We start from the raw sequence: 17500 nt of genomic DNA, 5'->3' as shown, positions 1-17500 counted from the left end.
ACTTCCCTGTCTGACTATCTACTTATTGCGTAAGTGTCTACCTGATGGTTTGACTTCTTGTCTATCTATCTACTTCCCTGTCTATCTATCTACTTCCCTGTCTGTCTATTTATCTACTTCCCTGCCTGTCTATCTATTTATTTATTTTTTATCTATGGATATATTTATTCATCTATCTATTTACTTGTTTGTTCCTTTGTTTATCTTTTATGTGTACTGGGAATAATGAAGAATAAGGAATGGTATATAAGGGAAAATACGAATAAGAAATAGGAGAGAATATGTGAATAGAATGGAATAGAAACGACATAGAAAAAAATGAAGAATATAATTGATGGAAGGGAAAGGCCCATGTAACCAGATAAAAAGAAATATAAAAAAGAGAGATGGAGGAGAGGGAAAAAATGAGAAAATTGCCAAGGACGGAAAATGATATGTAAATTAGGATTTTTGTTTTTTTTTCCATTTCTTTTTCCCTCTTTCTTTTGATCTCTCGATCTATCTCTGCCTCTCTCCCTTTATTTTCTATTTCTCTCTCTCCCTCTCTTTCTCTCCCTTTCTATATCTATTTCTCCCTCTCTCTCCCTTTCTATATCTATTTCTCCCTCTCTCTCCCTCTCTTTCTCCCTCTCTTTCTCTTTCTCTCTCTCTCTCTCTCTCTCTCTCTCTCTCTCTCTCTCTTTCTCTCTCACCTCCTTTCTCTCTCTCTCTCTCTTCCTTTCCCCCTCACCCTCACCCCTTTAGCATCATCCTCTCTTTCTTCCCACCCCCCTCCCTCCCATGGGACCCCCCTCCCATCCACCCTCCCTCCCTCCCATGGACCCTCCCCCGTCCCATGACCTCCTCCTCCCATTGGACCCCTCCCCTGGGACCCCCCTCTCTCTCTTCTCTCTCTCTCTCTCTCTCTCCCACCCCCACCCCGGCCCCCCACCCCGGCCCCCCCACCCCCACCCCACCGGCGCCTGCGAAATTCAGGGTTTCGCGAGAGGCTCGCATTTCGCGTCAGAGTCTCTCTCCCGGATCGAGTCGGGAGTCTCCGCTGAGGGGATTTCGTCTTATCTCACTGACTTTGGGGTTTGATCTCTCGTGGGGAAGCGAAGGAAGGGAAGGTCGATCGACGTGGGAGAGGGAGGGAAGGGAAGGGAGGGGAGGGGAGGGAGGGTGGGAAGGAAGGGAGGGAGGGAAGGAGGGAGGGGAGGGAGGGAAGGGAGGGAGGGTAGAGAGGAAGGGGTGGGTGATGGGAAGGGAGGGAGGGGGAGGGTGGGAAGGGAGGGAGGGAGGGATGGAGGGTGGGAGGGAGATGGGTGGGAGGGCGGGTGGGAGGGATGGAGGGATGGAGGGAGGGTAGTGGGTGGGTGGGTAGGAAGGAAGGGAGGACGGGTGGGAGGGAGGGAAGGAGGGTGGGAAGAGAGGGAGGGAAGGAAGGGAGGGAGGGTAGTGGGTGGGAAGGAATGTAGGGGGTAGGAGGGAGGGGGGGTAAAGGCAATAGAGGAGCTAAGATATATAGAGGCAATACACAGCGGGAGAAAGTGATTTTACTCTCTCTCTCTTTCTTTCTCTATCTCTCTGTCCCTCCCTCTCTCTCTCTGTGTTTCTCCGTCACTCACTCTCTCTCTCTCTCTCTCTCTCTCTCTCTCTCTCTCTCTCTGTCTCTCTCTCTCTCTCTCTCTTCTCTTCTCTTCTCTTCTCTTCTCTTCTCTTCTCTTCTCTTCTCTTCTCTTCTCTTCTCTTCTCTTCTCTTCTCTTCTCTTCTCTTCTCTCTCTCTCTCTCTCTCCCTCTCTCTCTCTCTCTGCTTTTCTGTCTGATTCTCTTCCTTTCTATAATTCTCCTCCTTTCTCTATGTCCTATATTTCTCTGTCTCTCTCTTTGTCATCCATTTTCTGAATCATTTGTTCAGATATATAGATAAATAGATAAAAAAATTAGATGATAGATAGATAGGTAGGCAGACATGCATAAATGGATAGGTAGATAGACAGATAGATAGATAGGTAGATAGATAGTCATAGAAACAGAAAGAGAGATAGAGACAGACAGACAGATAATAAATAGACAGATAGGCAGATATGCTGAGAAGCAGAGAGACAGATAGGCAGATAGATAGACAGGCAGACATACATACAGATAGATAGACAGACAGAAATAGACAGATAGATAGACAGACATAGGTAGACAGACAGATAGATAATGAATTAGATAAATAGATAAATAGGTAGTAGTCAGAAACATAAATGGATAGATAGATAAATGGAGAGAATGAGACAGACGGACAGACAAGGCACAGAGACATAAACAGACACAGACACAGAGATAGCGACAGACAGACTGACCGACAGACAAAACATCCATTAAAGGCAAAACAAACATCTTGAACCTGCCCTGCAAGAACCTCCCCCCAACCCCCGCCTTCCTCACCCCACCCCCTTTCCCCACCCCTTCCCCACCTCCCCAACCCCCAACCTTCCTCACCCCCTTCCTCACCTCCCCACTCCCTTCCCCAACCCCAGCCCCCTTCCTCACCTCCCCACCCCAAACCCCACCTTCCTCACCCCCCACCCCACCCCACCCCACCCCCAACCCCCACCCCCCTTCCCCACATCCCCACCCCACACCCTCAACCCCCAACCTTCCTCACCTCCCCACCCCATCCCCTTTCCTCACCTACCTTCCCCACCCCACCCCACCCAACCCCCACCTTCCTCACCCCTTCCACCCCACCCCACCCCTTCCCCACGTCAACCGGGATGGGCAAGTGACCAATATTGCTTGCTTTCCTACCACAAGGACGCGACCTGGGTGACCGCTTGGCCAACGGACGGTGCGCTGGAAGGAGGTGGCCGGGCTGGCGAGAAGGAGAAATCGAAGGAAATATGAGGAATGATAATGAGGGGTCTGTGTGTGCAGGTGTGTGTGTGTGTGTGTGTTTGTGTGTGTGTGGGGGGGGGGGGGTTTGTGTGAATGAGTGTGTGTGCGTGTGTGTTTGCTTGTGTGTTTGTGTGTGTGTGTATGTTTGTGTGTGTCTGTGTCTTTGTGTTTGTGTGAGTGTCTGTGTCTATGTGTTTGCGTGAGTGTCTGTGTGTGTGTCTGTGTCTTTGTATGTGTGTGTATGCAGTATATATGAATGGCAAAACACTCTACCGTGTTGACATTATGGTAGAAAAATCCAAAAAGCACAAACAAGATCTATAAAGTGGCAACAGTTTCGAAATTCTCCTGGATTTCATCTGCCTAGGAGATGGAATCCAGGAAGATTTCGAAACTGTTGTCCCACTTTTTGTCCTGTCTGTGTAGTGTGTGTCTGTGTACACACACACACACACACACACACACATATATATATATATATATATATATATATATATATATATATATATATATATATATATATATATATATATATATTCATATAGATCAAAATGCATATATATACATATATATGAATAAGTATATATATATATATATATATATATATATATATATATATATATATATATATATATATATATATATATATATATATAAATAAATATATATATAATGTATCAAAATACATATATGTGTGTGTGTGTACATATATGTATACATGTATATATATATATATATATATATATATATATATATATATATATATATATATATATATATATACATATATACATATATACATATATCTATCTATCTCTCTATATATATGTATATGCATGCATGTATATATATATACATATTATATATAAATACATATATATATATACAAATATGAATATATATGCATATAATATATATATATATATATATATACATACATATATACATACATATATACATATATACATATATATATATATATATATATATATATATATATATATATATATATATATATATATATATATATATATATATATATATATATATATATATATATATATATATATATATATATATATATCTATCTCTATATATATATGTATATGCATGCATGTATATATATATATATATATATATATATATATATATATATATATATATATATATATATATATATACATATATCCTATATATTTAATCACATTCACGATTTGTATGCGTTCCCGAAAAGCTCTCGCGATGTACAGAAGATTAGGCAACATAAATGATTATCCACATGAGATCCCTTGCACGTAATTGGATCAAGTTCGAGTGCCTAACCACCCCCTCCCCCCCACCTCCGAAGCCCCCAAGACCCTCCACCCCCTCCACCGAGAACGTCCTATCCGCCTTCCCACTCACTATCTCTCTCTGTACCCCCAGCCCCCCTATATTATGTATCCCTCTCCCTCTCTCCTCACCTCTTGAACGTACCTATCCCCCCCCCCCCGTAGCCCACTCAAGCCCTCCACCCCTCCACCCAGAACGCCCCACCCCCTCCCCTCTATTCTGTATCCCTCTCCCTCTCTCCTCACCTCTTGGTACCACCCCACCCTATTCCCAAGCCCCTCCTACAATCCCTCCCCCCTCCATCCCCACCACCCAGAACGTCCAACCCCCCTCCCCCCCCCTATTCCCCATCCCCCTACCTCCCTACCCCCGCCCCCCCCTTTCCCTCGCTACCCAAGCCCCCTCCACACAATCTCGACGCTCCTTCCCCTTCCACCCCACCCCCTCCACCCCCTCCACCCAGAACGTCCAACCCCCCTCCCCTCCCTTCACCATCCCCTTACCTCCCTACCCCCTCCCACTTTTCCCTCGCTACCCAAACCCCCTCCACACAATCCCGACGCCCCCCTCCCCCCACCGCCCAGAACGTCCAACCCCCCTCCTCCCCCTTCACTATCCCCCTACCTCCCAACCCCCTCCCCCCCTTTCCCTCGCTACCCAAGCCCCCTCCACACAATCTCGACGCCCCTTCCCCCCCACCCCACCCCACCCCTCCTCCATCCACTCCCAATATCCAATACTCGCTGAATCTCCGAACCTTCACAGAGAGAGGCCTATAAGATGCACCCCCCCCTTCCCCCTCCCCCTGGTCCCCTCTGTCTCCCAAGATGATAACTCGGGGAATTCTGTTTGCGTTTGTTTGTTTGTTTGTTTGTGTGTTCTGTTCATCTTTGTATGTGTTTATAAGTCTTCTTCTGTTACATATATCTTTATTACTGTTGTTGTTGTTATGTGTATGTAAGTCTTTTTCTTTTTTTTGTTACTTTATTCTCAATATCTTTATCATCGTTGTTGTTGTTATTGTTTTAATTAAGAGTAATGATGATGATACTAATAATACCATTATCACTGTTATTTTTATCATGATGTTATTGAATTATCATTATCATTATTATTCTCTCTTATTTTTATCATTATTGACATTATCATCATTACTTTTATTATTGTTTCTATCAAAATTGTTATCACTTTTTCATTATCAATGTTATTTTATCATTATTAACATCATAATTATCATTTTGTTCTAATCATCATTCTTATTATCATTATCATTAGCATTATTATGATTTTTCTCAATCTATCATTATAACTATCATTGTTGTCGTTATCTTATTACTATTATCATTATAAGTACAATTACTAGTATTATTGCTATCATTATGGTTGCTATTATCATTGTTTTTACTATTGCTGTTACCATTATCATTCCTATTATTACTATTACTGTTACGATTATCATTACTATTATTACTATTACTGTTACGATTATCATTACTATTATTACTATTACTGTTACGATTGTCATTACTATTATTACTATTACTGTTACGATTATCATTAGAATTATTACTATTACTGTTACGATTATCATTAAAATTATTACTATTACTGCCATTACGAATATCACCATTAAGAGAAGGTATATATAAGATTCTGATTCTAATTTTACTTGTATGTTTGTTTGTGTTTGTGTAGTTGCATGTTCTTTGTTATTTTTGCATTATGTACACATAATACTTAAATTCGTGTTACGCACAGAAATAGATTGATAAATTTAATGCGATATATTTGTTATGATTAATTAAATAGAAGAAAAAAAAACATTAACACAAAATTAAATCGAATTAATAGGAAATATAAAGGAAGATTTATAAAAAGGAAATTAATTAATAAGGAGACATCTCGCAACATTTCATTAATTAAATTCAGTGTCTGCGTTTTAAGCAATTGATTACACGCCACTGAGGCCCAAGAGAGAGAGGGGGGGGAGGGAGAGGGAGGGAGATGAAGAGGGAGAGAGAGGGAGAGAGGGAGAGAGGGAGAGAGGGAGAGAGAGAGACGGAGAAAGAGAGAGATAGAGATAGATAGATGAAGAGAGAGAGGGGGAGGGGAGGGAAAGGGAGATGGAAAAGGAGAGGGAGCGAGAGAGAGATGGAGAGAGAGACGGAGAAAGAGAGAGAGAGAGAGAGAGATAGAAAGATGGAGAGAGAGATAGAAAGATGGAGAGAGAGAGGGGGAGGGGAGGGAAAGGGAGATGAAGAGGGAGAAGGTGAGAGAGAGATGAGAATGGAGGGAGAGGGGGAGAGAGAGATAGAGATAGAGATAGAGATAGATAGATAGATAGAGAGAGAGATAATAAGAGAGAGAGAAAGACAAAGACAAAGAGAGAGAGAGAGAGAGAGAGAGAGAGAGAGAGAGAGAGAAAGCGAAATAGAAAGCGAAAGAGAGAGAAAGAGAGTAAGAACCTGAGTGGTGGACAACCCCACGTAAATAATAAGCTTATAATACAAGACAGGCAACCAGGATCCTAATAACTTAATTAATAGTATTGAAAAATTAATGATGAAATAAGGCTACTGAGCAAGGTGTTACCACTTGGCTCCCCTCAAAGAGTCTCCCAGTCTATGAATTCTTACCAATGACGTATTTGACACGTGACAATCTGTGACGAGGATGACAGTGTTACAAAAAATACATAGCTCTTGTGGAAGGGGAGAGGCCACGCCATATTGGTATGTCTAGTGAGGCAGTGGATGTGTGTATATGCGCATGTAAGTTTGTATATATTAGGGTGTGTGTTTGTGTTTGTTTGGGCATGCACATACAGACAGACAGATAGACAGACACACACACACACACACACACACACACACACACACACACACACACACACACACACACACACACACACACACAAATATATCTATGCGTGTGCATGTATGTATGTATGTATGTATGCATTTATTTGCTCAATAATTTTGTTTCCTTTGTAGATAGAGATATACGCACATTCGGAATCATGTGCACATACAGACAAACAAGTACGTTCATACGCCCACACAGATGCGTAGAAACACACATGAATATCAGCATAACCAGACACAGACACATACAAACGTCTTTACGGCAGCAAGGCAGATACATATATAAAGCATAAAAATACACTTTTCCGTTTCTCTGTACAAACACAAAGAACACAGACACACAAGAATACGTAGAGAGACAAATACTTAATAAGGAAATGCCCAAAAACGAATATGTAGGTATATGCAAACACAAAATATACACGAAAAGAAAATTACAAACTAAATACACAAATGAATAATATAGAATTATTATTCACTGACCCGAGTTGAGGTAAAGATAAGCATACACACGTTCATACACGAGGTAGGCACTGAAACACGTGTACGCATAGTTCTCACATACAAGCCCACACAAACACAGAAAGACGCACACCCTCACACAAACACAGACAGACACACACCCTCACGCAAACACAGACAGACACACACCCTCACGCAAACACAGACAGACACACACCCTCACGCAAACACAGACAGACACACACCCTCACGCAAACACAGACAGACACACACCCTCACACAAACACAGACAGACACACACAAACACAGACAGACACACACCCTCACACAAACACAGACAGACACACACCCTCACACAAACACAGGCAGACACACACACCCTCACACAAACACAGACAGACACACACACCCTCACACAAACACAGACAGACACACACCCTCACACAAACACAGACAGACACACACCCTCACACAAACACAGACAGACACACACACCCTCACACAAACACAGACAGACACACACACCCTCACACAAACACAGACAGACGCACACCCTCACGCAAACACACACAGACACACACCCTCATACAAACACAGACAGACACACACCCTCACACAAACACAGACAGACACACACCCTCACACAAACACAGACAGACGCTCACGCAAACACAGACAGACACACACCCTCACACAAACACAGACAGACACACACCCTCACACAAACACAGACAGACACACACCCTCACACAAACACAGACAGACACACACCCTCACACAAACACAGACAGACACACACCCTCACACAAACACAGACAGACACACACCCTCACACAAACACAGACAGACACACACCCTCACACAAACACAGACAGACACACACCCTCACACAAACACAGACAGACACACACCCTCACACAAACACAGACAGACACACACCCTCACACAAACACAGACAGACACACACCCTCACACAAACACAGACAGACACACACCCTCACACAAACACAGACAGACACACACCCTCACACAAACACAGACAGACACACACCCTCACACAAACACAGACAGACACACACCCTCACACAAACACAGACAGACACACACCCTCACACAAACACAGACAGACACACACCCTCACACAAAAACAGACAGACACACACCCTCACACAAACACAGACAGACACACACCCTCACACAAACACACACAGACACACACCCTCACACATACACAGACAGACACACACCCTCACACAAACACAGACAGACACACACGCTCGCACAAACACAGACACACACCCACCCACACACAAACACAGACAGACACACACCCTCACACAAACACAGACAGACGCACAGACCCTCACGCAAACACAGACAAACACACACCCTCACACAAACACAGACACAGACACACACCCTCACACAATCACAGACAGACACACACCCTCACACAAACACAGACAGACACACACCCTCACACAAACACAGACAGACACACACCCTCACGCAAACACAGACAGACACACACCCTCACACAAACACAGACAGACACACACCCTCACACAAACACAGACAGACACACACCCTCACACAAACACAGACAGACACACACCCTCACACAAACACAGACAGACACACACCCTCACACAAACACAGACAGACACACACCCTCACACAAACACAGACACAGACAAACCCACCCACAGACACAGACAGACACACACCCTCACACAATCACAGACAGACACACACCCTCACACAAACACACAGACAGACACACACCCTCACACAAACACAGACAGACACACACCCTCACACAAACACAAACAGACACACACCCTCACACAAACACAGACAGACACACACCCTCACACAAACACAGACAGACACACACCCTCACACAAACACAGACAGACACACACACCCTCACACAAACACAGACAGACACACACCCTCACACAAACACAGACAGACACACACCCTCACACAAACACAGACAGACACACACCCTCACGCAAACACAGACAGACACACACCCTCACACACACCCACACCCAGACACACACCCTCACACAAACACAAACAAACACACCCTCACACAAACACAGACAGACACACACCCTCACGCAAACACAGACAGACACACACCCTCACACAAACACAGACAGACACACACACCCTCACACAAACACACAGACAGACACACACCCTCACACAAACACAGACAGACACACACCCTCACACAAACACAGACAGACACACACCCTCACGCAAACACAGACAGACACACACCCTCACACAAACACAGACAGACACACACACCCTCACACAAACACACAGACAGACAGACACCCTCACACAAACACAGACAGACACACACCCTCACACAAACACAGACAGACACACACACCCTCACACAAACACACAGACAGACGCACACCCTCACACAAACATACGAATTGCATATCATTCTTTTTTATGCCTGTGATTCTCTCGCAAAACACCGACCAAAGAAAACGATTCTGAAGAGGATCTCGTTACGACACGGAGAGAGAGAGAGAGAGGGCGCGTCCTTCCCCAATGCTCCCCGTCCGATTGATGGAAAAACCGTTCCTAATGCAGAACAATCTAATGAATTCCGCTTCCCATTTACCTCGCCAGTATCCGGAAGGTAAAGTCCCGCCTGTTTGGTCTCGCGTTCATTGAAAATGACGTTCGGAAACTCCATTATTCTCCCGATCCTTCCCAGTTCAGGCCCCTCCTTCCACGCCCTGCCAAGCGGAAGAGGGCCTTGTGCCAGAGCGACGGAGGGACCAAGATAGCACGAGAGTCTTGTTTTGCAAAGCAGGGCCCGTCCCCGAGAGGAAGAGATTTAACATAATTTCTAAAAGCAGGGAGAGGGGGGGGGGGTTCCTTGAGCAATAAAGTCGAGATTTCTTTCTTTTCTTTTTTAACACTTCAAAAGACTCATGGCAGCTATCGTATTGGCTATATATATACATATTAGGACATATATCAATCAAAAGATTCATGGCAGCTATCGTATTGGCTATATATATACATATTAGGACATATATCAATCAAAAGATTCATGGCAGCTATCGTATTGGCTATATATATACATATTAGGGTCTATATCAACCAAATTATTCATGGCAGCTACCGTATTGGCTATATATATACATATTAAGGTCTATATCAATCAAATTATTCATGGCAGCTATCGTATTGGCTATATATATACATATTAGGGTCTATATCAATCAAATTAATCATGGCAGCTACCGTATTGGCTATATACTTACATATCAGACTATATAATGTATATAACAAGCCATTCATTTTATACTATACATCTGACTTGATGTATAGTATCATCATAAGCTGTGTAAAGTATGTAAGGACCTTTATACTTATTATACAGTAATTTACATGATATCATATAATAAGTAAATCATTGTACCTCATCAGTTACATATACGCCATACATATTTCAGCTAAATTAACATATTTCAAAATTAACATATTTCAGCTAAATTAACATATTTCAGCTAAATTAACATATTTCAGCTAAATTAACATATTTCAGCTAAATTAACATATTTCAGCTAAATTAAGATATTTCAGCTAAATTAACATATTTCAGCTAAATTAACATATTTCAGCTAAATTAACATATTTCAGCTAAATTAACATAGTTCAGCTAGATTTAAATTAAAAAAGATTTTGTCCTACGTTTTCTACGAATATGGTAATGAATAATAACAATTAGCAAAAGAGGTAAATCAGAGAAATAATAGATACTTGGAAGAGAACAAGAGAGAGAGAAATTAATTAATGCAATAAATTAAAGTGGTTAGAATATGAGTTAAAAATTGTTGGGATATTACGAAAAAGGGAGTAAGTAAAAATACCGAAGAAAGGAGAGGTGAGAAACCAAATGTAAAACAAATGAGCGATAAAGAGCAATAAGGCTCGAAATAAGAAGATAATAGCAATAAGGTAACAAGAGAAATAGGAAGAGCAAAAGATCGCGTAAGAAAAGTGAAAATAAGACAAAGAAATAGAAAAAAGTGACAAAATAAGACAAAGAAAGACAAAAAGTGACAAATAATACAAAGATAGAGAAAAAAGTGACAAAATAAGACAAAGAAAGAGAAAAATGTGACAAATAAGACAAAGAAAGAGAAAAAAATGACAAATAAGACAAAGAAAGAGAAAATGTGACAAAGAAGACAAAGAGGAGAAAAAAGTGACGAATAAGACAAAGAAAGAGAAAAAAGGGACAACTAAGACAAAGAAAGAGAAAAAAGGGACAAAATAATACAAAGAGAAAAAGAGAGAAAGCAAAACCGTACAAAAAACACACAGCGAAAAGACAACAGAACCGAACCACAAATCGCCACACAGACAACAGCGGCGCATAAGTTCAGACGACCCACCCGCCAATCACAAGCCCCGCCCCCTTCCCCCTCACTGGCTGCGACAGGGCAATTAACAATTACCAATAATTAACGCCTTCTGTTCGCCAAACCCAAATTAGTCAGTCATCTCGTGGGATCCAAGTTGTGACTATGATTGTCCAAATTGTTATGGCAATTTGAACTCTCCGTCATTGCCCTTTCAGCTCCTAATGATGGTAATTATTCCTAATGGCCCCAAAGAGCCGCCAGGGACTAGGTTGTTTGATAAAGTGTAAACAGCAATAAATAAAGACCTGGTTAATAGTTTTTTGGGGCTTTAATGATGATGATGAGAGGAAAATTATAACGATAGTAATTATATCAATGATTTTTTTTGTCTCCTCTTCTCCCCTCTCCTTCCCCTCCTTCCCCTCTTCCCCCACCCCCCCACTCGCCCAAACATATAAAAAAATCATGAAAATAATTATCCTAAAATTATATAAATGATTTTTCCTCCTCTTCTCCCCTCTCCTTCTCCTCCTCCCCCCACCCCCACTCCCCCAACCATATATCTTCTCCCCTCTCCTTCCCCTCCTCCCCCACCCCCACACTCCCCCAAACATAAAAAAACATAACAATAACAATAAAAAAACAAGAAGCAGACGCATCACTTCTCTCCTCTTCTCCCCTCTCCTTCCCCTCCTCCCCCCCCCACTCCCCCAAACATATAAACAAAAAATCATAACAATAACAATTAAAAAAAAAAACAAGAAGCAGACACATCACTTCTCTCCTCTTCTCCCTTCCAGCCTGGATGCTCGGATGGATCATGTGCAAGTTCGTCGCTTACGTGCAAGCCGTCTCCGTCTCCGCCTCCGTCAATTCCCTCGTCGCAGTTTCCTTGGACAGGTGAGGTGGTGCCTGAAGGGGGAACGCCAGGTGAGGTGGTGCCTGAAGGGGGAGCGCTAGGTGGGGTGACAGGTGAGGTGGTGCCTGAAGGAGGAGCGCTAGGTGGGGTGGTGCCTGAAGGTGGTGCCTGAAGGAGGGAACGGCAGGTGAGGTGGTGCCTGAAGGAGGGAACGCCAGGTGAGGTGACAGGTGAGGTGGTGCCTGAAGGAGGGAACGACAAGTGAGGTGACAGGTGAGGTGGTGCCTGAAGGAGGGAACGACAGGTGAGGTGGTGCCTGAAGGGGGGGAACGACAGGTGAGGTGGTGCCTGAAGGAGGGAACGCCAGGTGAGGAGGTGCCTGAAGGGGGAACGCCAGGTGAGGTGACAGGTGAGGTGGTGCCTGAAGGGGGGGAACGTCAGGTGAGGTGGTGCCTGAAGGGGGAGCGCTAGGTGGGGTGGTGCCTGAAGGTGGTGCCTGAAGGAGGGAACGCCAGGTGAGGTGGTGCCTGAAGGGGGGAACGCCAGGTGAGGTGGTGCCTGAAGGAGGGAACGACAGGTGAGGTGGTGCCTGAAGGGGGAACGCCAGGTGAGGTGGTGCCTGAAGGAGGGAACGCCAGGTGAGGTGACAGGTGAGGTGGTGCCTGAAGGAGGGAACGCCAGGTGAGGTGGTGCCTGAAGGGGGGAACAACAGGTGAGGAGGTGCCTGAAGGTGGTGCCTGAAGGTGGTGCCTGAAGAAGGGAACGACAGGTGAGGTGGTGCCTGAAGGGGGGAACGCCAGGTGAGGTGACAGGTGAGGTGGTGCCTGAAGGTGGTGCCTGAAGGGGGAACGCCAGGTGAGGTGACAGGTGAGGTGATGCCTGAAGGGGGAGCGCCAGGTAAGGTGGTGCCTGAAGGTGGTGCCTGAAGGGGGAACGCCAGGTGAGGTGACAGGTGAGGTGGTGCCTGAAGGGGGAGCGCTAGGTGGGGTGGTGCCTGAAGGTGGTGCCTGAAGGGGGAACGGCAGGTGACTGAGGTAGTTCGGGTTGGGGGGAGGGGGAGGGAGGGAGGGGTAGGCTGGGCCACTTCCTTTTTAGGTGGGAAACGCCTTTTTTTCAAACAGGAGACGCCCATTTTTCCCCTTAATCTTTTGTGTCATTATAAACTGTATGTTAATCGAACTTACAATCAAGAACTTACAATCAAGAACTTACAATCAAGATCTTGCAATCAAGAACTTACAATCAAGAACTTACAATCAAGAACTTACAATCAAGATCTTGCAATCAAGAACTTAATCGAGAACTTGCAATCGAGAACTTGCAATCAAGAACTTACAATCAAGAACTTACAATCAACAACTTACAATCAACAACTTGCAGTCAAGAATATGCTACTAATACCACACAACTTTAAAAAATATCGCTAATTTGGCAGAAATTTGAGGCTACCCCCCCCCATGTCAGCGATCCTGGGGGTACGTGACAGGGGGGGGGAGGTATGGGGAAGTAGGGGGCGAAAGGTAGGTGAGAAAGGTGAGACGATGGATAAAGGGGCGAATGAAAGGGGTTGTGGAGAATGAATATAAGGGATAAGTTAGTTGGAGAGAAGATAGATGCTGGAAAAAAATAATTTTAAAAATGAAGAAGAAGAAAGAGATGAAGGAAGAAATAAAAAAAGATTAAGGGAAAATAACACAAAAAATGAATAAAGGAGATGAGAAAAAAGTAGGATAAGACATTTAAGAAAAATCAACGAAAGAAAGAGAAAACAAATGCAAAAAAAAATAAATAAATAAAAAGAGAGGAAGAAAAACTAACACAAAACCCTAAACAAAGGAAATAAAGAAGGATGAGACATTTAAGAAAAAAAACAACGAAAGAAAAAGAAGACAAATCCAAAAAATAAAAAGAGAGCAAGAAAAAATAACACAAAACCCTAAACAAAGGAAATAAAGTACGATGTCATTAAAAAAAAAAAACAACAACGAAAGAAAAAGAAAAACAAATCCAAAAAGGAACATACCACACTCATCAACATCTTGAACGAAACCAAAAAACGTGATCTCATTCCTTCTGCATATGTTGGCTGCCATGAGGGACTCGAACCCTGGCTTATGAGTCATGAGGCGAGTTCATGTGCCGGCTGGAGACTGGCACTCGAGGCGGGGCCAAGGGCGGGAGGGTGGGGTGGGGGGTGGGGGTGGGGGGTTGGAGAAGTGTCTGTGGATCTGAGGGTTCGTGACGTGGGCGTGGCGTGGGCGTGGGCGTGGCTATTCGGAGACGTGGACGTGGCGTGGGCGTGGCTACTCGGAGACTGGCGCAACATGAGGACACATGTACAGCTATACAGACATATGTGTACTAGTACTGATACACGTGTGCAAATATACACAGATGTGTGTAAGTAAACATAATCACGCACACGCAAGTATATCTATATCTGTCTATTTATCTATATATCTATATTTATATCTATATATAGATAGATATCTATACCTAAACATGTATCTATATCTAAATCTAGATATAAATCTAAATATAAATCAATATTTATATCTAAATCTATATCTATATTCAAATCTGTACCTATATCCATATATGTATCTAAATCTAAAACTACATATATATCAAAATCTATATCCATATCTAAATCCATATCTAAATAAATAAAAATCGATATATATATATATATATATATATATATATATATATATATATATATATATATATGCATGGAAATCTCTCTACATAAATCTATATATAGAAATAGCTCAATATGTATATGTATATATATCTATATCTATCTATCTATCCATCTATCTATCTATCTATCTGTCTATCTATCTATTTATCTATCTATCTATCTATCTATCTATCTATCTATCTATCTATCTATCTATCTATCTATCTATCTATCTATCTATCTATCTATCTATATATATATCTATATATCTATATATCTATATATCTGTCTATCTATCTATCTATCTATCTATCTATCTATCTATCTATCTGTCTGTCTGTCTGTCTGTCTATCTATCTATCTATCTATCTATCTATCTATCTATCTATCTATCTATCTATCTGTCTGTCTGTCTGTCTGTCTGTCTGTCTATCAATCAATCTATTATCTATCTATCTCTCCATCTATCTATATATCCACGAGATAAGTAATAAAGAGAATAGGCTCTCTCTCCAAAAACACAAGGAGGCAGAAGCAGCATCCACGTTCCCTCACCCACTCGCCTCCAAGCGGGATGAATCCGTTGATCATGTTTATACCGACGGGGGAACGCGAGCGAGGCAATATTCCCCCGCTGCGCTCTCCGCCCTCAAGCCGGAATGCGGCGTCTGGGGCAGGAATCGCGAGATGAAGCGGGGATTTTACACTGGGAGTCAGCGCGTGCTTCTGGCGTGGGAGCTTGGCTGATTTATGGTGGGGGGTGTGTGTGTGTTCATGTATATATATTTATATATTTATTTATATATATGTATATATATATGTATATATATGTATGTATATATATATATATATATATATATATATATATATATATATATATATATATATATGTATGTATGTATGTACACGTATTTATGTGTATATATACACATACATATATACATGTATATGTATTTATGTGTATATATGTATATTTATTTATATGTAATTATGTATATATATATATATATATATATATATATATATATATATATATATATATATATATATATATATATATATATACATATATATGAGACAGACAGAAATATTGAGAGAGAAAGACAGACAAAGAGCTATTGGATTTCATGCATAGAAATTCTACCTCCGACTTCCTGAAGAAAAATATCCAGCCAATGGAATTCTTTTCCCAGATATTTTAACATTTATGCATATTTCAGATCTTTCGTCTTTTTCACATTCTTAAGAGTATTTTGTCCATTTGTTTTCTTTCTATGATGAGGAATTAATGGTCTTAAAGTATTGATTCGAATATTCTTTTTGTATCGATAATATTTTGGAAAAACAAGGAAAAAAAATATTGATTCGAATATTTTTGTATTAATAATATTTTGGAAAAAAAATAATATTGATTCGATTTTTTTATATCGATAATATTTTACAAAAACATATATATATATACATATATATATATATATATATATATATATATATATATATATATATATATATATATATATATATATATATATATATATATATATATATATATATATATATATATATATATATATATATTGATTCGATTTTTTGGTATCAAGAATATTTTGCAAAAAAATAGAAAAAAATAGAAAAAATATCTTACGTCTCTTTAATTTTCGTTTCTCATTTTGTCATTCTTTCCTCTCTCTTCACCTCATGTCTCTTTCATCATATTCTGAAGTTCTTTCTCATTCATCACCTTGTTTATCATACCTCTCTCTGTCTCACTTTCACTATTTCACTATTTCACTATTTCTCTTCTTTTATCACGCTTTTTCTTTCTTGCATCGACTTTATTGTAGTTCCTTTGCTCTTCTTTATATTGGGTATTGTTGTTGTTTTTTTATTCCTCTGTTCACTTTTCTATCGTTATTATGTTTAAAAAGGTATTTTCTGAAATATTTTTTTATTTGTCTATCTATTTATTTATTTTTCTTTCTTTTTTATTTCTTTTTTGTCCTCTTGGATTTTGCGTTT

At 41.3% G+C, this 17500-nt stretch overlaps 1 protein-coding gene across 1 annotated transcript in view; it reads left to right on the top strand.

Annotated features, from left to right (window-relative positions):
- The window catches only part of LOC138865593 (neuropeptide SIFamide receptor-like), a 272785-nt gene that overhangs the window by 196960 nt on the left and 58325 nt on the right, over positions 1-17500 (top strand). The window contains exon 5 of the mRNA XM_070136290.1: positions 12740-12839. Within this exon, the coding sequence (XP_069992391.1) occupies positions 12740-12839 (100 nt within the window). The remainder of the gene's footprint in view (positions 1-12739; positions 12840-17500) is intronic.

The sequence above is a fragment of the Penaeus vannamei genome, chromosome 21 (assembly GCF_042767895.1).
Source record: "Penaeus vannamei isolate JL-2024 chromosome 21, ASM4276789v1, whole genome shotgun sequence".
NCBI classification, from domain to species: Eukaryota; Metazoa; Arthropoda; class Malacostraca; order Decapoda; family Penaeidae; genus Penaeus; species Penaeus vannamei.
Note: the sequence above shows the minus strand (reverse complement) of the source record. Positions and strands in the feature narration are given on the sequence as shown.